General features: G+C 45.9%; 1 protein-coding gene across 4 annotated transcripts; it reads left to right on the plus strand.

Annotated features, from left to right (window-relative positions):
- The first annotated feature begins 14,857 nt into the window (after positions 1 to 14,857).
- On the plus strand, positions 14,858 to 19,654 carry PEX2 (peroxisomal biogenesis factor 2). 4 transcript variants are annotated; one of them, XR_012797191.1, is made up of 3 exons: positions 14,858 to 15,048; positions 16,077 to 16,158; positions 18,289 to 18,416. XR_012797191.1 is itself a non-coding variant. In XM_075583113.1 (3 exons), exon 3 carries the CDS (start codon positions 17,830 to 17,832, stop codon positions 18,727 to 18,729), a length of 900 nt encoding a protein of 299 aa, XP_075439228.1. In that variant the 5' UTR covers positions 14,858 to 15,048; positions 16,077 to 16,158; positions 17,793 to 17,829; the 3' UTR covers positions 18,730 to 19,654. The 4 variants fall into 4 exon arrangements, 3 of the variants coding, with proteins under 3 accessions (XP_075439228.1, XP_075439232.1, XP_075439236.1); XM_075583113.1 differs by having other exon boundaries at positions 17,793 to 19,654; XM_075583117.1 differs by having other exon boundaries at positions 14,858 to 14,963; positions 17,793 to 19,654.
- Positions 19,655 to 23,504: the final 3,850 nt, after the last annotated feature.

Genomic DNA, 23,504 nt, shown 5'->3' on the forward strand with positions numbered 1-23,504 from the left:
GACCAATTAGAGCCTCATCAGAAATATGATCCCTATCTTGTTTGAGGAAGTGTCTTTTCAGGGTGATATTACGGGTAAACTTATGAAGATCTTTGAACAATTGGAAGGAGTTTGGTCCACAGGATTTAGAAAAACTCAAACCCCTTCCCAATATATTCAATTGATCTTTTGTCAAAATAGTAGAGGAGAGATTAAAAACCCTATTATTCACTAGGGAGTTCTTTCCCGTGAGTACTCTCTTTTTTTGGATTCTGGCCCCTCCTCTTGTTCCTCGTCTGAGGTTACCCTTTTCCACTCCTGTGTTGTGATTTTTGAAATCGTGACTGTGACGTCACTCCGCAGCGCCCCACCACGGAGCGCTAGTGCTACGAACTGGAGTTACTGCAGCCAGCTAGTTTGCCTCCGTTTGTAGCTGTACTGATCGGAGAACACTGTGAACCATCTGAGCCCTCACTGCTCAATCGGGGGACCTCCGGAGCGTGACTGCAGGCTGCAGAACGTTCGGATTGCCGGGAGTCCAGCTGACCAGAGGGAAAGTTTCCTTAGAGGCGGTGATCGAGTGTCGGGGTGTTCGTATGAAGGAAAACATCACAGCTGCTGCCCAAGACGCTTGCCAAAGGAAACAAGCTCCTGACTCCTGAACCAACAGCTGCCGAGTGGTAACTTGTGTGTTGTACACACTCAATGCTTATGTCCTAGCTTCTTGATGTACGCAGAATATTTTCCCCTATTTTAATACACACTTGTATTTTTCATACTTCACTATTTGCGTCATCACACATGTACTTTGCACCACAGACCTTACAGCAGTAATCTCTTCAGCACTTTCAGTCCTGTCTCCTCACCAGCTGTCCTGCATGTGTGTACAGCCTGGGGTTTTAACACCTTGATTATGCAGCTCGGGTCAGACTAATTAAGCAGCCCTTCTCAACTTAACCTCGTCACTGCTGCACTGCAAGCCTAAACATAGGTTTTCCAGGCATATGGCTGGTGACGTTCATTCACCCTGTCACAAGGTCAATAATAAAATATCACTTACACGGCCTTGTGCAAGTGCTGGTGCAACAAGGTTTCTTTTTCTTCTATTTCTTCATTACGATGTGAAGAGAGAGGGTATTAATGTAACCTCATTGAGGCAGCAGTAGAAAAAACTAAGACAGTGCCACGTAGCAATTTGCTTAAACCCGGATTAAAGAGGGAAACCACCAGTTTTAAAACACCTTTTATTACTACGTACAGCACAGATGCCGCCAAGATCCAGGAGATCATAAAAAGGCATTGGCATGTTGTCCAGATGGACTCTGTCCTGAAGGATCATGTCCCCCCCGTTCCCAGGGTGATCTTCAGGAAGGCACCCTGTATTAAATCAAAACTGGCCCCAAGTGCTTTCAGAAAGGAGGAAGTGGCGAAAAGTCAGGGCTGGTTGCCTCCACCTATGTTTTCTTTTGGATGCTATGGTTGTAAGGCTTGCAAGCAGGTATCTAAAGGAGAGAAAACAGAATTTATTTCCAATGTCACACAGGAGAAATTCAAAATAAAACAAACACTGAACTGCCGTACCGAATTTATTGTATATCTGTTGTCATGCCCATGTAGTCTCCAGTATGTGGGCCGTACCTCAAGACCTCTGAGGGTCCGCGTGCTGGAACACATGGGCAATATATGTAAACAGGTTATGACACACAGCGTCTCAAGGCATTTCAGCTTATTCCATGAAGGAAACCCTGAGGGCCTCACTTCTAAAGGAATAGTGAGGGTGGATAATCACGGGAGAGGTGGGGACAGATTACAAAAACTCTGCCAACGGGAAACCTACTGGATCTACAAATTAAAGACGCTGACCCCCAGGGGTATGAATATAGATATAGACCTCGGGGCGTTTATATAACTTCCAGGAGGTTCCCCACTCCTGATTGCTTTTATCTAATTTGTCCTCCACTGATGCTTCTATCTCATTTTTTATTCCACCAATGTTTGGATCTGAGATGTTAACTCCAAACCACATACAGGCATACCCCGGTTTAAGGACACTCACTTTAAGTACACTCGCGAGTAAGTACATCTAGCTCAATAGGCAAACGGCAGCTCACGCATGCGCCTGTCTGCACGTCCTGAAAAGCAATACTGTCTCCCTACCTGTACTGAAGCTGTGCGCAAGCGGGGAGACTATAGAGCCTGTTACACATGCGTTATTTACATCAGTTATGCATGTATATGACGATTGCTGTACAGTATATGCATCGATAAGTGGGGAAAAGGTAGTGCTTCACTTTAAGTACATTTTCGCTTTACATACATGCTCCGGTCCCATTGCGTATGTTAATGCGGGGTATGCCTGTATGTTTAGTTTTTTAATTTCTCTGTATCTGGTTATAATCACCCCTCACGTCAGGATAGATATTTAACCTTTAGGTATCTTATGCCCTTTTATAGATATGTTTTATTATTGCTATTCATTGTACTCACTGCAGCTGTCACTTTTGCACGCCACTCATATTGTGTTACCACTCATGTTGCATGTGACACTAATCAGCCATTTCTTAACTCATATGATTCTTTATCAATATATTAACTGCATTTGCACAATTATTTTAATATTTCTATTTTTCTCCCCTTCTCTTCCTCCTAGACTTTTGGAATTTGTATAGGGTGAGGGTAGATTTATACAGATTTTTTTCAAAAATGTACAATGGACATTTTTTTCTGGACATTCCTACTATGGACTATCACTTTGTGGAAAGTTTTTTTTAAAAGTTTTTTAATTACATTATTGTAAATGTATAATATGATATTCTATGTGTCCATTTTGGCCACCACACTAATATCACTTTCACACACTAGATTATGCTTTAAATAGGTCTTATTATGTTTTTTTATGCCAGCCCCTAGATTTAGGGCTGCCTATGTATTTATTACACATTGTTGGTCACGTTTAAATTCACTTAAATATATTCACACATTATGCGATACTAGGTAAATTTGTTACTCCATGTCAGCCCCCATTAATTTGGGCTGTATATGTCTTAGGCTGAGTCCATGGTCAGCGCTTGTCCGCTGACCCGTGCTGAGGCGCGCTGACGCTTGTCAGTGAGCCCCTGCAGCCGCAATGAGAGCGGCTTTAGCAGGGGCTTGCGCACGCTTCCACAGGTGTGCGGAGGCGTAGCTCTTAAATTTTGTTTAGTTTCGGCAATGAGGGCGAACCAGCTCCGTGACGTCACTGGCCTGCCCCCCGACACGACCCCAGATGGCGCGCGAACTAAGGTCAGGGAAAGCACCCTCTTTCCCTCAGCCTCAGCGCGCCTCCGCACGGCTGAAGTCACCATGGACTCAGCCTTATATGCATCACTATTAATTTGTAGGTTAGAGCAGGAAACTATCACATGTTTTACATCACAACACTCACGATTTTGTGTGCATACTATTATAGCCATTATCTAGCAGGGGAGTATGCGTGCGCAATTTGCTCTGGGCATGTATTACATAGTAAATGTGCAGCCATTTGACGAAGCCGAGGGATTGGCCAGACACAGTATATAGTGTCATGACATCTAAGCCAGCCCCATCTACAGAGCCTGAGGAAGCCCAGTAAAGGGCAAAACGCGTTGATCACATTTTTGGACACATTCAGCCACCATAGAGGAGTAGGAAGGTGGAGCTGTAGCCCTGCATCCGGACGCGGAAGCAGGGAGTTACCTGCAACAAGCTACCGGATGACGCCCTAAGCTGCTACTTCGCTTGTTTGATACAAGTGTTGCTGTTATTTTATTTTATTTTACTTTGTTTTTATTATATTAGAGGCTTTTTGTTAGAGCTCCAGTGCAGACATTAGTCTTTCTATATACCCCTGCACGGAGGAGTCCCACCACAGCCTAGCATCCAGCTATAGAGGGGTCACAAGAGTGAAGATATCATCTACAGGGAAGAAAAGACACCTCTACAATTGTGCACTTACACTAGTCTGTGTGAGTGTTTATTGTATCATTTTATTATATACAGTTAGGTTCGGAATTATTTGGACACTGACACAATTTTCATAATTTTGGCTCTTTACGCCATCACAATGGATTTGAAATGAAACAACCGAGATGCAATAGAAGTGCAGACTTTCAGCTTTAATTAAAGGGGTTGAACAAAAATATTGTATGAAACGTTTAGGAATTGCAACCATTTTCATACACAGTCCCCTTATTTCAGGGGTTCAAATGTAATTGGATAAATTAACACAATCATAAATAAAATGTTAATTTTTAATACGTTGTCGAGAATCCTTTGCAGGCAATGACTGCTTGAAGTCTGGAACGCATGGACATCACCAAACGCTGGGTTTCCTTCTTTATGATGCTTTGCCAGGCCTTTACTAGAGTTATCTTCAGTTGTTGTTTGTTCGTGGGTCTTTCTGCCTTAAGTTTTGTCTTCAGCAAGTGAAATGCATGCTCGATTGGATTGAGATCAGGTGATTGACTCGGCCATTGCAGAATATTCCACATCTTTGCCTTAAAAAACTCCTGGGTTGCTTTCACAGTATGTTTTGGGTCATTGTCCATCTGTAAAGTGAAGCACCGTCCAATCAACTTCGCTGAATTTGGCTGAATCTGAGCAGACAATATATCCCTATACACTTCAGAATTCATCCGGCTGCTTCTGTCTTCTGTCACATCATCAATAAACACTAGTGACCCAGTGCCATTGTAAGCCATGCATGCCCATGCCATCACACTGCCTCCGCCGTGTTTTACAGAGGCCTGCCCTTGAATACTGATACATCATTCAAGGCTGTAACACACACAGGCCTAAAGAAGGAATTAACCTTTCCACTGCCTGCACTAACAGGAGTGACAGAGGAAAGGCCCAGGGAAAATAAGTAACTGCCGGAAGGCTATGTTATATGTGTTACAGATATATCTCTATCTCTCTACCTCTCTATATCTATATCCATCCTGTGGTATGACTGTCTTAGGCCCAGTATATTGCTTCCTTATATGTATAGCCTGGCCTTTGGCAGCTATTGCTAATTCTGGGCCTTTCCTCTGTCAGTCCTGTTAGAACAGGCAGTGGAAAGGTTAATTCCTTCAGTTGGCCTGTTTTGCATTTCAGCTCTGAGTATGTAGCAATATTCAGGGGCGGACCTAAGCAACCTTTGAGCATGTTAATCCAAAGGGTGGATATGGGTTGGAACACCCCCTGATGTGTGTGAGCCAATCGGTATCCAGCTTTGAGTTGTAATGATTCAAAGTTAGAGACACTCCCTGAGGATATTCAAATTGAGACATGTTTCCTAAAATATAGATTGTCAGTTAGTAAGTGTGAGTTAGGCCGAGTCCATAGAAGGACAGGCCGCGCTGAGCAGTGCGGACGCTCCGTACTGAGCCCCTGCATCCTCAATGAGGATGCCTTGAGAGGGGGCTCACGCGAGCGTCCGCAGGCGTGCTGAGGAGTTGGATTTTTCAGCTGGCAGCCAAGCTGTTTTTCAGCGCTCTGTTGGCTGAAAACATCCAATCAGCGCGGAGCAGCGTCAACGTCACGGCGCCGTTGACATCGGTGCGTCGCGGGCGATTGGCCCAGCGACGTCACTGCCCCGCCTCCCTCAGTCTCCCCCCGCCTCCGATCGCGCCCGCTGGCTCGCCTGCATGGGCATGAAATCGCGCAGATTTCAGCAGGCGAGCCTCAGCGTCAGCGCGGCTTCGAACTCCTCACCCCTCTATGGCCCCAGCCTGAGTCTTCAGAAAGAGCTGAGAGAGATAAGAAACCAAGAATAGTTCTCCCCCTCTTGACCCACCTGGGTAAGGAGGGAGGGAAGGAGGGAAGGAGGGAGGGGGAAATCAAGCTGCTATGAGCAGAAGGGTAGAGAGCATATCAGGCCTATCATGTTCTGCTGTATATGCTGCCCTGAATAAAGATCTCACAGAAAAGAAGCTGCTGTGTGTGTCCCTGTTCCTGGTGTCTGGAGAATGGAGTGTCAGTGGGGGTCTCTCCTCTGGAGACCCCAGGGGATCCCTACTGGCTGGAGGCGCTGTGCACCCTGAGAGAACAAGGTAACCTGTCCCACACCACACCTCCTGTCCCTGTCTTGGGTTCTCCCCACAACACCGCGGAGCGCTCAGCCCTCCTGTTTACCAGCAGGTCACTGCACCCAGACCACTCCGAGTGACCAGAAGGAGTATACCCCCAATCTCATGTCGGGTGGGGTACCATAGAAGGGTTACATATGTAGGGTGACCATTCGTACCGGTTTTACCGGTACAGTCCCGTTTTTACCGGTACAGTCCCGTTTTTTTGAGGCCTGTCCCGGTTTAAGTCAGTCCCGGTTTTTGTCCCGGTTTCTGTCCCTGGTCCCGGTAGTGCGGGGCAGCGGCGGTGAGGAGAATGCGGCGGCCGGTAAGTATTTTGTATGTGTGTGTGAATGCTGCCGGGGGGACTGAATGCAGGAGAATGCCGGGTGCGGGACTTAGAATGCCGGCCGGCCCGTAGGGGATTGGATGAATGATGCTGCCGGGGGCGGGACTTAGAATGCCGGCCGGCCCGCAGGGGATTGGTCGCAGCATGTCAGAGGAAGCCGGGGGCGGGGCTTCCGTTTTGTGAAGCGCACACGTGACTGACTGCCTTCCCGCTCCCGGCTCCTTTGCTCTGTGCGCGGTGAGTGTCCCCCTTCTGTCCCGGGTCCCAGCCTGGGGGGGGGGTGCGCAATAGGAGGTGGTAGCAGGGGTGCGCCTGCCCTTGCCCCCGCGTGCACCTGCCCTTGCCCCCGCGTGCGCCTGCCTTTGCCCCCTGGCGCGTGCGCCTGCCTTTGCCCACCGGCGCGCGCGCCTGCCTTTGCCCCCCGGCGCGCGCCTGCCTTTGCCCCCCGGCGCGCGCCTGCCTTTGCGCTCACTTCCCCCCGTCCACTTGGTGTGGGAGATAGGCTCAGGGGCGGGCAGTGGTGGCTGCGCGTTGTGCCGGCGGTACAGGGGCTGGCGGAGTGTATGTGGGTGTGTGTGTGTATCAGTGGGTGGGGGTGTTTGTGTGTGTGTGTATCAGTGGGTGTGTGTGTGTGTATCAGTGGGTGTGTGTGTCTGTGTATCAATGGGTGTGTGTGTGTGTGTGTGTGTGTGTGTATCAGTGGGTGGGTGTATCAGTGGGTGTGTGTGTGTGTATCAGTGGTGTGTGTGTGTGTGTGTGTATCAGTGGTGTGTGTGTGTGTGTGTATCAGTGGGTGGGTGTGTGTGTATCAGTGTGTGTGTATTAGTGGGTGTGTGTGTATCAGTGGGTGTGTGTGTGTATCAGTGGGTGTGTGTGTGTATCAGTGGGTGTGGGTGTGTGTATCAGTGGGTGTATCAGTGGGTGGGTGTGTATCAGTGGGTGTGTGTGTGTATCAGTGGGTGTATCAGTCGGTGTATCAGTGGGTGTGTGTGTATCAGTGGGTGTGTGTGTGTCAGTGGGTGTGTGTGTGTGTCAGTGGGTGTGTGGGTGTGTCAGTGTGTGTGTATCAGTGGGTGTGTGTGTGTGTATCAGTGGGTGTGTGTGTGTGTATCAGTGGGTGTGTGTGTGTATCAGTGGGTGTGGGTGTGTATCAGTGTGTGTGTGTGTGTGTATCAGGGGGTGTGTGTGTATCAGTGGGTGTGTGTGTATCAGGGTGTGTGTGTGTGTGTGTGTATATATCAGTAGGTGTGTGTGTGTATAAGTGGGTGTGTGTGTGTATCAGTGGGTGTGTGTGTGTGTGTGTGTATCAGTGGGTGTGTGTGTGTATCAGTGGGTGTGTGTGTATCAGTGGGTGTGTGTGTATCAGTGGGTGTGGGTGTATCAGTGGGTGTGTGTGTATCAGTGGGTGTGTGTGTATCAGTGGGTGTGTGTGTATCAGTGTGTGTGTGTGTATCAGTGGGTGTGTGTGTGTATCAGTGGGTGTGTGGGTGTATCAGTGGGTGTGTGTGTATCAGTGTGTGTGTGTGTATCAGTGGGTGGGTGTGTGTATCAGTGTGTATCAGTGCGTGTGTGTATCAGTGGGTGTGTGGGTGTGTATCGGTGGGTGTGGATATCAGTGGGTGGGGGTGTGTGTGTATCAGTGGGTTGGGTGGGTGTGTATCAGTGGGTGTCAGTGGGTGGGTGGGAGTATGAGTGGGTGGGTGTGGGTATCAGTGGTTGTGGGTATCAGTGGGTGGGGGTGTGTGTGTATCAGTGGGCTGGGTGGGTGTGTCAGTGTGTGTGTGTGTGTGTGTGTATGTATCAGTGGGTGTGTGTCTCCCTCACCCTCCCTGTCTCTCCCCTCCCTTTCTCCCCCCTCCCTGTCTCTCCCTCCCTCTCCCTCCCTGTCTCTCCCTCCCTCCCTGTCTCTCCCTCCCTCCCTGTCTCTCCCTCCCTCCCTCTTTCCCTGTCTCTCCCTCTCCCTCCCTCCCTGTCTCTCCCTCCCTCCCTGTCTCTCCCTCCCTCCCTCTTTCCCTGTCTCTCCCTCTCCCTCCCTCCCTGTCTCTCCCTCCCTCCCTGTCTCTCCCTCCCTCCCTGTCTCTCCCTCCCTCCCTGTCTCTCCCTCTCCCTCCCTCCCTGTCTCTCCCTCTCCCTCCCTCTCTGTCTCTCCCTCTCTCTCCCTCCCTGTCTCTCCCTCTCCCTCCCTCCCTGTCTCTCCCTCCCTGTCTCTCCCTCTCCCGCCCTCCCTGTCTCTCTCTCTCTCCCTCCCTGTCTCTCTCTCTCCCCCTGTCTCCCTCTCTCCCCGTCTCTCTCTCTCTCCCTCTCTCTCTCCCCCTGTCTCCCTCTCTCCCCCTGTCTCCCTCTCTCCCCGTCTCTCTCTCTCTCCCTCGCTGTCTCTCTCTCTCCCTCCCTGTCTCTCTCTCTCTCCCTCCCTGTCTCTCTCTCTCCCTCCCTGTCTCTCTCTCTCCCTCCCTGTCGCTCTCTCCCTCCCTGTCTCTCTCTCTCTCCCTCCCTGTCTCTATCTCTCCCTCCCTGTCTGTCTCTCCCTCTCCCTCCCTCCCTGTCTCTCCCTCTCCCTCCCTCCCTGTCTCTCCCTCCCTCTCCCTCCCTCCCTGTCTCTCCCTCCCTGTCTCTCCCTCTCCCTCCCTCCCTGTCTCTCTCTCTCTCTCCCTCCCTGTCTCTCTCTCTCCCCCTGTCTCCCCCTGTCTCCCTCTCTCTCTCCCTCTCTCTCTCTCCCCGTCTCTCCCCCTGTCTCCCTCTCTCCCCTGTCTCCCTCTCTCCCCCTGTCTCTCTCTCTCCCTCCCTGTTGCTCTCTCTCTCCCTCCCTGTCTCTCTCTCTCCCTCCCTGTCTCTCTCTCTCTCCCTCCCTGTCTCTCTCTCCCTCCCTGTCTCTCTCTCTCTCTCTCTCTCTCCCCCTCCCTGTCTCTCTCTCTCTCTCCCTCCCTGTCTCTCTCTCTCTCCCTCCCTGTCTCTCCCCCTGTCTCTCCCTCTCTCTCTCCCCCTGTCTCTCCCTCTCTCTCTCCCCGACTCTCCGTCTCTCTCCCTCTCTCTCCCCCTATCTCTCTCCCTCTCTCTCCCCCTGTCTCTCCCTCTCTCTCTCCCCCTGTCTCTCCCTCTCTCTCTCCCCTGTCTCTCCCTCTCTCTCTCCCCCTGTCTCTCCCTCTCTCTCTCCCCCTGTCTCTCTCCCTCTCTCTCCCCCTGTCTCTCTCCCTCTCTCCCCCTCCATCTCTCTCCCCCTGTCTCTCCCTCTCTCCCCCTGTCTCTCCCTTCCTCTCTCCCCCTGTCTCTCCCTCTCTCTCTCCCCCTGTCTCTCCCTCTCTCTCTCCCCCTGTCTCTCCCTCTCTCCCCTTGTCTCTCCCTCTCTCTCTCCCCCCCTGTCTCTCCCTCTCTCTCTCTCCCCCTGTCTCTCTATATCTCCCCCTGTCTCTCTCTCTCTCCCCCTGTCTCTCTCTCTCTCTCCCCTTGTCTCTCCCTCTCTCCCCCGTCTCTCCCTCTCTCTCTCCCCCCGTCTCTCCCTCTCTCTCTCCCCCGTCTCTCCCTCTCTCTCTCCCCCTGTCTCTCCCTCTCTCTCTCTCTCCCCCTGTCTCTCCCTCTCTCTCTCCCCCTGTCTCTCCCTCTCTCTCTCCCCCTGTCTCTCCCTCTCTCTCTCCCCCTGTCTCTCTCCCTCTCTCTCTCCCCCGTCTCTCCCTCTCTCTCTCCCCCTGTCTCTCCCTCTCTCTCTCTCTCCCCCTGTCTCTCCCTCTCTCTCTCCCCCTGTCTCTCCCTCTCTCTCTCCCCCTGTCTCTCCCTCTCTCTCTCCCCCTGTCTCTCTCCCTCTCTCTCCCCCTGTATCTCTCCCTCTCTCCCCCTCCATCTCTCTCCCCCTATCTCTACCTCTCTCCCCCTGTCTCTCCCTTCCTCTCTCCCCCTGTCTCTCCCTCTCTCTCTCCCCCTGTCTCTCCCTCTCTCTCCCCCCCTGTCTCTCCCTCTCTCCCCTTGTCTCTCCCTCTCTCTCTCTCCCCCTGTCTCTCCCTCTCTCTCTCTCCCCCTGTCTATCTATATCTCCCCCTGTCTCTCTCTCTCTCCCCCTGTCTCTCTCTCTCTCTCCCCTTGTCTCTCCCTCTCTCCCCCCGTCTCTCCCTCTCTCCCCCCGTCTCTCCCTCTCTCTCTCCCCCGTCTCTCCCTCTCTCTCTCCCCCTGTCTCTCCCTCTCTCTCTCTCCCCCTGTCTCTCCCTCTCTCTCTCCCCCTGTCTCTCCCTCTCTCTCTCTCCCCGTCTCTCCCTCTCTCTCTCTCCCCCTGTCTCTCTCTCTCCCCTTGTCTCTCCCTCTCTCTCTCCCCCTCTCTCTCCCCCTCTCTCTTCCCCTCTCTCTTCCCCTCTCTCTCCCCCTCTCTCTCCCCCTCTCTCTCCCCCTCTCAATCCCTCTCCCCCTGTCTCCCTTTCTGTCTCATCTTAACTGCCGTATACCTACACTGAATTAACCCGCCCTGCTTTCTTCCAGATCTGACTCAAGTTTCACACGGGAGACATCGGAAGACAGGTAGGGAACACCTCCCTTTCAGTATAGTACCTTGAGGGACTGCGGATCAGGTAAGATCCCATCCGGGATTGCTGCTTTAGAAATTGTGAAGAGGTGGCGTCCTGACAATGGTTTAGGGGTACAGAAGCCATTCACATCTGGCTTTTTTTTGGTTCGATTAGTGAGGCCATCCGAGACACACACACACACCACACACCACACCACACACACGTAACTAGGACTACTGGTAGTAAAGTATAAGTGTAATACAATATATAAACTGTTAATGTAAAAAAAAAAAATTATGTCCCGGTTTTTCATTTTCAAAATCTGGTCACCCTATACATATGGTATCTGTAATACAGTTGTAAGGAGGTCACCCCTGGTTCCCCTGACCTTCCTTTGCCCCCTGCCTTACCCCTGTGGCAGTGGGGGAAGGGGACAGCGACTTCTCCCGGCGGGCACCGCCCTCTTGGTTGTGGCGCGAGCTTCGCCCATGCGCAGTAAAGATCGCGCACGCGGTCCCCATAGAAAAGAGCTGTACCAAGAACTACAATTCCCAGCAGCCTCTGGGGACTGCACTTTCACCCTTGTAACAGGCAGCATTGAAGCCAATAGAGCTAGCAGATTCTCATGCTGCAGAGTTGCAACAATGTTGTGTGCAGACAGGATTTTTGTCAGTTGGAGCTGGGGAGCTGAAGGGGAAGGAAGGGTGCAGGGAGCAAGTGAAGCTCCTGCATCGCGTAAGGTCCCCCACATCCCAGGTAGGCCCCAACTCCCCACCAGGTTAGTGGGTAAGTGCTGAGGGACGGCCCAAGATAGGGATGCTGCCCTTAATGCGTGTGTGTGCTGTCCTGTCAGGGTCACGGCTGGCAGTGCTGTGAGGCCTAACAAGAAGGCAAAGGATTTGTGCAGCACGTTTGCTGTACGCATCCAGTAGGTTGCAGTGCGTAGCTGCGAGTGCTAGTTGTTAGTGAGAGTCAGGACTGGGAAGAGTTAGGGGAGCGGAGCAGGCTATTAACCCCTTAGGTCCCAGATAGGTCCTCACTCCCCAGTTTGTGGTGCTACAGGGACAGGCCCTAGGTTAGGGATCCTGTCACAGTAGCGCTAGAGTTAGATAGGGACACAGCGGACGCTGCGTTTCCCTGGAAGAGGTTCGGGCTGTCGGGGCCCACAGAGACTATCTCCAGCTTGGGATCAGACGGAATCGCAGTGCGACAGATCCTTTGCGAAGTGTTGCGGATCCGAGCACTGGAGTGCTCGGCAGGTACTTTAAAGCCACAAGTGCACCAACTGGCCATTAGCTTTAATAGTGACTGCGCAGTCACCCATATACTCTCTCTGCAAGAGTGTGGGACATTGGGTGGGGATCCTATGGACACGGGGTGGGATCATCCTGTATTGGGGAAGCGTCCTGCACGACGCCGTAGTCAGTGTTGCCTCTAGAGAGGGACACCCGTAGATATTCTATTTGTGTTGTATGCTGTTTCTTATGCACAAGTAAACGTTATTGGTTATCATACATTACGGTGTGTGAGTTATTGTATGTGTCTTGCGAGGAACCATTCCTGCTCTGCTAGGAACCATCGCAGGTGGAGGCGCTGCACAGAGTACCGTGTTAGTCTTAATATAATTGCCCCAGATTCCCCGTGGCGGAAGCTCAGCCCTCCTGCGAGCCAACAGGTAACGCACCACACCTGGTAACACCGTATGTTCTCCGCACCCACACCATATCTGCGATTGGGGGGGGGGGGAATACCCGTTACACAGTGTTAATGTAAGAAACAATATGTAGAGGAAACAGAAAGATCACTGGTATTTAGATATATCGAACGTAGTAGAAATAATGAGAAACTATATTTTTTGAATGGTCTGTGTAGCCAGGTCCCCTGTCGGTGCGTGCACAGTGTCTCTCTGGTATGCGGCCGGTTGCCGGGGACGCGAGTGGGACGGTTGTCGGGGACGCGAGCGGGCCGGTTACCGGGGACGCGAGCGAGCCATTGCTAGGGCCGCGGTCGCGTCGCGAGTGTCCCGGCGGCTCGCTGAGCAGGGCGCCGCCATTGCTAGGTGCGTTGCGCATGCGCAAGGGCACAGGAGCGCCGGGAAGAATACAGAAAGGTCGCGCATGCGCAGTGCAGGCAGCCCACCCCCAGGGTGCACAGGGGCAGAGCCACATGACCCCAGGGAGCCAATAGGGCTGCAGCATCTCCCTGCAAGGAGATTGATACATTTCGCGGGTTTGGACCACGTTAGGCAGTTGGTGACAGGAGCAGCTAGGGGAAGGAGGTAGGGTGCAGGAGTCAGTGACTCCCTGCATTAGGCCAGCATTCCCCTAGGCCCCAGATAGCCCTGAGTCACCCTAGTGGAGTGTTGTAGGGACAGGCCCTAGGTTAGGGACCCTGACCCACTAGCTATTAGATAGTAGGGAGAAAGAACTTTGCCTGTCTTGCTGAGAGAGAGAGCTGGACTATTATCAGGGTGGGGATCGCCCCTGCTGGATCATCCTGTGGTGGATCCGGATATCGTGCAGGAGTTCGCCTGGATCCTTTGTGAAGTCTGCTGCAGGTCCGAGCACTGGAGTGCTCGGCAGGTAACCCATAACCTCACGTGCACCAACAAGGCCTATCACCAGACATAGTGGCTGCGCAGTCACACACACACACTTGTATATGACTTGGGAGTGCGAGACATTGGGTTGGGTTTACTGGACACTGGGTGGGATCACTCTGTGGAAGTGTTAGCGTCCGCCGTGGTGCATAAGGTGTTAGCGTCCGCCGTGACGCATAAGGTGTTAGCGTCCGCCGTGACGCATAAGGTGTTAGCGTCCGCCGTGACGCATAAAATGTTAGCGTCCGCCGTGGTGCATAAGGTGTTAGCGTCCGCCGTGACGCATAAAGTGTGGGCGCCCGCCGTGGTGCAAGTTAGCGTTAGCGTCCTGCGAGACGCCGTAGTCAGGTTGCCTTTAGAGAGGGACACCTGTTGTTATATGTTGATATTACATGTCTTCTATGCACGTTAGTAAAGGTATTAGTTATTATCCAATCAGTTGTACGTGGTTATTGTGTATTGTCCTGCGAGGAACCACTCCCCCTCTGGTGGGAGCCATCACAGGTGGAGGCGCTGCACCGAGTACGCGGTTACTCATAGTATCATATAATTGCCCCAGGTTTCCCTTAGCGGAAGCTCAGCCCTCCTGCGAGCCAACAGGTAAAGCACCACACCTGGTAACACTGTATGTTTCCCCGCACCCACAGTATAATCTGCGATTGGGGAGGGGGGGGGGGAAACCCGTTACATCTGTAAAAAGCATTTTGTGGAGTCTTTGCAGGGAAAAGTAGAGGAGATTTAGAAATTAAAATGAAAGCATTTTGGATATAGAAATATCAAAATTAAAGTAAAATTTATTTTTGCAATTGTATGTTTTAACCTTTATATTTATATCTCTATTATATGTTCTGTGCTCTTACTAATGGATTGCACTTTGTATTATATATTTTATATTTTTATACATTTTTATTTTGAATACATATTGTTTTATGAAAACTGGGCATATTTTCATATTTTACAATAGAATTTAAAGAGGGTTTAAAGAAAGTACCATTTGCTTTGGTGCCAATGTCATTATAGATTAGGTAATACTTGTTATTTGTCATACTTTTTCTTTTTAATCATAAATTGTTTACAATATTTGTTTCGTTTGTATGTACTATTTTGAAGGTTCGATGTGCTTATCCAGGGTATACATTTATGTCCATGTTTTCATGTTCAAACCAGTTTCTTTCATAGTGTATATCTCTATCTATTTGAATATGAATTCTATTGTAAGATTGTGTGTTATATTGAGAGAGGCTGAGACTGTAAACTTTACTATCAGCAACAGCAAACAAATGCCTGTCTCTTCTAGAAGCAGCAGTGTCTATGAAAGGCGTTGGTTAGATTTTTGGTCTCCCTGCCTCTCCGTAGTCACTGGAGTAGGTCACGTGATTGTACTGAATGCGGAAGCAGCAGTACACAGAGCAGCTGCCCGAGGGGACACTGAGCCTGCTCATGGAACTTGGTGATCAGCAGCGGCACGCCTATGAGTTTGTGCTGTGAGGGCTCTATATAAATGCTGTTATGTTTAATAAACATACTGCAACTTTTGGAGCATTTTGTTGTTGCCCTTCTCTTATATACGTATGTATATATATATATATATATTTTGTTATGTACAGCGGCGACAGTGTGCACACGAAGCTGGAGGAACCAGCTGCAGCTCCTTAATGCACCTATGCCTCACACTGTGTCGCCTTCCTAGTATATATACTATACTTATACCATCTGGGTGACTGGAAAAATACTAATTTAAACAAGAGGCTGCTAACTCACAGATTGTGGTTTTGGATTTAAATGTTTTTTTTCACTGCTGTTGAAAATGTCATTCCTTTTCAGCACTGACGGGGTTAATGCCTATTTGTATTGTAATCAAGTTACTAAATAAGAGGGTGGACAGTGCATTCTTGGATCTTATTATTTGTTATTCATCTTATTGCAATGTAGTCACTATCCCCCCACCCCCTTTTCACTTTAAATAAGAGTATGCGGTTAATTCTAACAGACATACATTCATATAAACCCACTGCTCAAGCCATTTCAGGCAGAAATTCCCACAGATTTAATTGGGGATATTTGGCTGAATACGGACGCTTTGGCAGTAATAGAATAAGCCCCTATATCTCTTTACAGGTTGTTGCTTTTCCTCTTCTATGTAGATCACTGTAATGAAGGTGACTTACCACTGTTTGCATTGTATATAAAAAAAGGGCAATAGATTTTTTTTTTCATATCATACATTAATTTATAGGGAAAAAATGTTTCCCCTATAAGCATGAAAAAGCTACATTATGTAATTATGCTGTTTTCAACTACATTTTCATTACCCTAATGTTTGTAAACATAATATTATGTTCTATTCAGAGCAATACATTTATATAAAACTCCATGAATATTTTTTTATACAGAATTATTAATTATACACTGTTCAGATAGTGGAAGCTTGAACATGCAGTATTACATCTGCATTATGAGGTAGCTGACCAAAAACAAAATTTTGTAAATAATTAAACCATATTATTGGCTTCCTTTAACAAATGTAATTGTGCTTTAAGAAAAGCTTTGTCTAATTTTCTTTCTTGGCAAATTAAGCACACATTCCTTTTCTTCAGGGCCTCTGAATAGGGGAGTCCTCATCGACAAGTTCCTCCTCTACCTTTATCGCAACACATCCACATCAGACAGCGAATAAAGGTAAGGAGGGGGAGGGGAGAAGGGGGTTTACTTGTGAAAATTCGTTTAACACACACTGACTTCACACGAGAGTTGACCGTGAAATATAAAACCCTCCAAAACCATGTTTACTATCAAAAATTACAAATATGGAAGTGGTCAATTTTGGTTAAAAAAGGCATCATTCACTCCGATTTAACCCTTCGCTGAGTGCCTCTAAGTATGTGTTTAGTTTCTGCCTGCTGATTGCAATTTCCTCAATGGGAAATAATCATCTTGTACACATCATTTATTAGAGCAAAAAGGTACCCAACATTTTTTTTAGATTTTTTTCCCCCTATGTCTTTCTCAAAAGAATGTTTTTTTTGTTATTTTTTTTTTTTTTTTAAATATATAAGTGGGGGCTGTCACCACATTTTCAGAATTCAGCTTTAGTTGTTTAGCTTTTCTTTTTATTGGTGCGCTGACCTCAAGGGAAGGAACCCCCCTTTGTTCTTAAGTTGTGTGTGGCTGTGGGGTCATTCTTTGTTGGAACATGATGTGATGTTCACTGAATGTCAAAATGTAGCCAAAGGGCTATGGATTTATGAATTGTCGCTGACCTTGGCTGCAGTGCTTTTTTTTCCCCCTCACCATCCAAACTACTCTTTATCTGGTAATCACAATACAATAGGAAAACCCACTTGCAGGAGTTGATCTTTTGTTCACTATAACTGTGGTATACTTAATGGAGGTGTCGGGTATCTATGTATGTTTGGGATTTACATTATGTATTACACTACAGCATAGTTATTTTCTGAAAAGGGAGCATCTTGAACATGACTGGATGCTTTATAGGTTAATGCAGCTTTATTTTAAAATTAATATGGTTTGGGGTATAGATTCATTGGTAAAATTGTAAGTAATGTTCATGTTTTATAGCTGGAGTTTTCCTGGTCAAATTCATAAAATAACTATTTAATTAGAGCTATAAAATGTTTAATAGGAAAACGTATTAGAATGTTTACATGATGGTTTATTGTGTATACTGGCTGATATGGTTTTGTGGCTAACTCATAGTCTTATCAATGACATTTGAGTCATATTACATATTGAGACATGGTCTGGATATGTGATAACATTTTATCACATACAGAAATGGTAAACAAAAATATTTTAGCTCTAATTAATAAATTGTATTTTTAAACAATTTGAGACGTGACGGAGTGAACTACTGAACATTTATTTTGTCCATAGCAATCAGTGGTTTCTTAGATAACTACCTCAAATCTACAGCTTGCTGAGGTAATGTTTTCTCAGTTTACATTAAGAGGTTTCTTTAGTGTTATCTAGTCTGAGGGGAGGTGGCAGTAATCTGGGTTGGGGCCAAAGATGGTAACAAGCATTGGTACTGACTCAATCATTTCAAGTTTTTCGAATTAGTGGCACTAATAAAGAATACGTTTGAGCACATTCACAATGCCTCAGGTCCCAGAAGCTTCCATACCTGTAATCACACAGCATAGAGTGCTTCCACTGCAGCCAGGGATTATGGTTAATGACATGCAAATGAGCACTGACAGGTGGCACTGTAGTCTTAAAGCCTTAATTTAGTGGCAAATGTTTTAATACAAATATAATATAGAAGTAAAATAACCATATTTATTCTTATGCAGGCCGTTGTAGAAAAAAATCGCAGTCGCTAAAAACAACATGGAAGAGATCAATCCTGTGCTAAGAATTAGTCAACTGGATGCCATTGAATTAAACAAGGCCCTAGAGCAATTAATTTGGTCCCAATTTAACAGTTGTTTTCAAGGATTTAAACCAGGACTTTTGGCTCGATTTGAACCGGAGATTAAAGCGTTCTTATGGCTTTTCTTGTGGAGATATACAGTCTATTCCAAGAATGCAACTGTTGGCCAAGCAATTTTGAATATCCAGTACAAAAATGATTTATCTCAAACTAAAAATTACAGACCACTGAATAAACAGCAGAAATTATGGTTTGCAGTTTTCACAGTTGGAGGCAGGTGGCTGGAGGAGAGATCCTATGACTTATTGAGTAATCACCCTTTTGGGTCATCTTTCCACAAAACAAAATACTTTATAAATGCTGTAGCTGGACTTCTGAAACTTGGTGAGCTCTTGAATTTTCTAATCTTTCTGCAGCGAGGAAAGTTTGCAACATTGACGGAACGTCTTCTAGTAATACGATCTGTTTTCAGCAAACCTCAAGATGTTCGTCAAGTAGGATTTGAGTATATGAACAGAGAACTTTTGTGGCACGGATTTGCAGAATTTCTTATTTTTCTTCTGCCCCTCATTAACACACAAAAACTGAAGTCTAAGTTGTTTTCTTGGTGTAAACCAATGAAAGGACTCCGTGACACTGATCTGTCCTTGGCTGTCCAATGCAAGGAATGCTGTTTGTGTGGGGAATGGCCTACTATGCCTCATACCATTGGCTGTACACATGTTTTTTGTTACTACTGTATTAAGAGCAATTACATGTCTGACATGTATTTCACATGTCCTAAGTGCAGCTCACAGGTACACAGTCTGCAGCCACTGGAATTCAAGATTGAAATCTCTGAAGTGCACACTTTGTAGACATTATTCAATTAACCTAGCAGTTCCATAAAATGTAATAGGTAAAAAACACAAATGCTGTTTGATGTATTTTATGTGTAAAAAAAGGTGATTATGGCATTTAGTACACAGTTTAAATGCACACCGAATTAAGAATATCAATAATAGTATGCTACATTGGAAGGTGTTTTTGATTAATTTGGAGTTGTAAAGGTAGGCTAATAATTGTTTAGTTAAAATTGGATTCACCATTTATTTTAAATGCAAACTTTTTAACCCTTTGGGTGCCCTAAGACATCCCTACGTCATGAGGTCAGACACTCCAGGGGCCCCAAGAGTGCTTCCCCCCCCCCCTGGGTAGATAGTGTCCTGCTTCCCATGGAGTGCAGGACGTGATATGAAAGGAAACGGTAGAGGAGGACCCCTGTTCTGTTTCTGGGTTAATGACCATCATGGTCATGTGACCGGGCTGTGCCAGAGGGGTGGTGATATTCTAGTGCCGCAGCCTCCCTGGCACTCAAAGAATTAATAGAATTGGTATTACATATATATGTGCAAACAAGGGGAAGACGGGGGATTGGGGAAGGGAAGAAGACCCTCGCTACAGCTTGACTAAAGGTGCTACAATCAGGGGTAATGGCTAAACAGTCGAACGAAGAGAAAAGAGACCCCTATAATGAGAGCACTCACAATGGCTGGGATAATTGAACACCAGGAGAAAGACACCTAACTAAACAATTCTAATTGCAATGGTGAATAAATTAAAATAACTTTTTATTAAGAAATCAGTTCATTGTGAGTGCTCTCATTATAGGGGTTTCTTTTCTCTTTGTTCGACTGTATTACATATATATCCAGAAAAAACTGTTACGATATACATTAACTGACCAATGTGTCAATTACTTTTGTCTCGTGCTTGAATTATTAAAGTTTTTTTTTCCCTTGAGATGGATTCATTGTTAACATTTTTTTGAGTGAGATCTGTGAAGATATAATTTAATTAAATTATTACTACAGATAGGCAGACCATCACAGATCTTGTCAAGATTTAATATACATCTCTAAAATTTAGTTGCCGGTATTTGATACCCTCCTAATGACCAACTGAGACCTTCCATGACCATACAAGAACATTAATACAGACTCCCCAAACCCTGCTGAGTAACATGCAGACTTTGGTTTGCAGTGGAGGTGCTGCTGATTACACCAAGCAATCCCTGTAGCTGCTCCGAAGGAAGATCTGGACCAGCAACTTTATTTGTTTACAGCAGTCATAAAAAAAACACAGGAGAAAGCTGCATATGCATATGGAAGGACTACATTGGTGTGGTACAACTGTCCTCACTTTCCAAAGGGGCACCCTATAATGGGGCTGATTAATCTGAATGTGTGATTGGACGAAAACTGCATTTAAGTATGTGGCTATGAATGGGTTAGTTATGTTGTGTATTTCTATGAATATATATAAAACGGAAATAGCCGTTTTAGTCCAGTTGCAATAGTGCAGAATGAGTTCTTCAGTATTGGATGATACCTTTTTTATTTGGCTTAACAATTTATGTCATAGGACAAGCTTTCGAGAGTTTTCCTCTCCCTCAGGTCAGCGATACTGATAGATTTTTTTTTTATATCAGTATCACTGACCTGAGGAAGAGAGAAACTCGAAAGCTTGTCCTATGACATAAATTGGTAATCCAAATAAAAAAGGTATCACCTAATACTGAAGCCTAAAAAGTCAATTATACAGTGAAAATCCTGACCATATAGCAAAAACCAGTCCTGTTGAACTAGGAATCTTCTGAGTCTTGATGGTTGTCTCATAACATGTGAAAAGAAAACCAGAAACCAATCATAGTGTATAACTATAGAGGATATTACAAAACCATAAAATCTATAAAAATGTGTTTAAACAAATACACACGTGACAACACACACACTCAGGTAACTGCTGATAGAACAAATATGACTTACAAACTGACAAACACAAAACATACAGACATTTATTAACTCTAAAAAACACCTGTAGTAAGCCAATTAAAAATGACTAATTTAATATACAGATATGTGATATACACAAACGTAGTAGACTATGATTCCTGCCCAGATAGGGCGTGGCGAAACAACTAAACAGGTGACCGGCGTCCCTCCATTGCGTGGCCACGATCAAAGCAGGCAGTAGATAAGTAGAAGATCGATGCCACAGCCGCTCCAGTATTACTCAGACGCACCAGGGTGATGGTTAAAATCGAAACTTTATTTAAGCTACATAAAACAGATACTCTGACGGACAAGACGAAGAGACCTCCTCCCACGCGTTTCGAGCAAGATTGCTCTTTCTCAAGGAGTATGACGTATGTGAAAGGAGTGCACTATTTAAACCTCCCTTCTAATTGACTGGTGTATTACACCTGTAATCATTGATTATTTATACATGATACATACAAATTGGACCCAAAACATTGTCAGCAACATATTATACAAAGTAAAGAAACACTTTATAAATACAAACATATCCATGACACGCATTGGAAGCAGAATTATAATGCAATCTGTTTCAATTAGTTTGCAGCAATGTCTGTGTATGTCCTCAGGGATACCAATATGTTATTAACTCCATGTGGTCAGCTGTTCATTATCCCGCAATAGCTGACCACATGGAGTTAATAATATATTGGTATCCCTGAGGACATACACAGACATTGCTGCAAACTAATTGAAACAGATTGCATTATAATTCTGCTTCCAATGCGTGTGATGGATATGTTTGTTTTTATAAAGTGTTTTTTTACTTTGTATAATATGTTGCTGACAATGTTTTGGGTCCAATTTGTATGTATCATGTATAAATAATCAATGATTACAGGTGTAATACACCAGTCAATTAGTAGAAGGGAAGTTTAAATAGTGCCCTCCTTTCACATACGTCATACTCCTTGAGAGAGCAATCTTGCTCGAAACGCGTGGGAGGAGGTCTCTTCGTCTTGTCCGTCAGAGTATCTGTTTTATGTAGCTTAAATAAAGTTTCGATTTTAACCATCACCCTGGTGCGTCTGAGTAATACTGGAGCGGCTTTGGCATCGATCTACTTATCTACTACCTATTATTTTAGGCACATTTGGTATTTACCGGTAGAGTTTATAGCACACTACAATTAATCAAGCATTAGCGCTGAAGCACATATACTTTCTTTGCACGTTAACCTAATACTGAAGAACTCATTTATTCTGCACTATGAATATATATATATATATATATATATATTATATATATATCACCTGTATGTGATTTGCTGTGTACTGTAAGTGATTGTGCGGATTGTGATTGGATTTTTGAAATGTGTGTAAGCAGTAATGTGTAAAACTGACCATGCCTAATTTTGTGCCCCTGGACATTCAAATCTTTTGTGTACAAAGGGACCTTGATGTGACACTTTAAAAAAAAAAATATTTAGAAGTTGCAATTCAGGATTCCGGCCTGAAAGCGAAGTGAAAAAATCTACATGCTCTGAATATGATTTTTCATTGGTTAATAATGCCAACAATCTTGGAACATGCTGTTTCAAAATGTGCTGCATGGAACATAGTTTACAGCTGTGCCTTCTGTTGTGGAAATCCATTTTGTTTTATTTGTCGAGGAGAGTAGCAATTTTCTACAAACTCGGATCCGAACTACAATGTGTTAATCTTTGTAAATACATTCTTATTTTTGGTATCTAAAGCTCAAGCAAATAAAATGTCTCATTCACAAGGCTATAAAGTAACTCTGGGTATTCAACTGGTTTCTCACTTCAAGGATCAGTGACAAAACGACAAGGATTGTTCTCCCCCCCCCCCCCCCCCACCAATGTACAGCTTTTGCTATATTGTGTTTCTGATGTGAAAGACATGGTTATAAAGCTATTATTTCAGTGACTGGTCTAAAATGATAAATTATGAAGTCGGTAACCCGTTTTGATCATACAGATCAAAGTGTAGGTAGAATCATCAGCACAGTGTAATTTCTATATTAATGGAAACTGCTAGTACTTCTGAAATATTGCCTTTCTTCCCATTAAAGAAACATTGGTTCCATTCAAAGGAAATCCCACAAGTTCCACATAATTGCTTCAACATTGTGTGTGTGTGTGTGTGTGTGTGTGTGTGTGTGTGTATATACATATATATATGTATGTATTTATTAGGTTTGCATATAACGTGTCTACTGGTATATTTTGTATTCTAAATAAAGTGCTAAATACTAGTTCAATGTGTGTCGCACCATTTTACAACTGAAACCAGCTTAGTGAAACACTGTACACAATTTAAGCAAGTTGAAAATATTATTGACTGGACCAGCATACTGTACATCATGTAGAGTAATAATAATGGGAATATGTTGATCTTATGTAGGTGTGGCCATCTCCAGTCCTCAAGACCGCCCAACAGGTCAGGTTTTCAGGATATCCCTGCTTCAGCACAGGTGGCTCAATCATTGACTACTGAGCCACCGATTGTGCCACCTGTGCTGAAGCAGGAATATCCTGAAAACCTAACATGTTGGTGGCCCTTGAAGACTGGAGTTGGCTACACCATATCTTATGTATTCATGTGTGTCCTGTATTTAATTAAGATAATCATACTAATTACCCTGATGTATTTGAAATAAACTTTTTTGCTCACTGCTCCTTGATTTCTGGGTTATCGAGGTACCAGGACCTTGCAGAATACGTGCACTCTTTATGAAAAGGACTCGTGTTTTCTGTTTTTCAATGTCTAAGACTTGCAAGAGGATGTTTTAATTTTGTTACAGGGAAAGAG

Source organism: Ascaphus truei, chromosome 2 (assembly GCF_040206685.1).
Source record: "Ascaphus truei isolate aAscTru1 chromosome 2, aAscTru1.hap1, whole genome shotgun sequence".
Classification (NCBI taxonomy): Eukaryota; Metazoa; Chordata; class Amphibia; order Anura; family Ascaphidae; genus Ascaphus; species Ascaphus truei.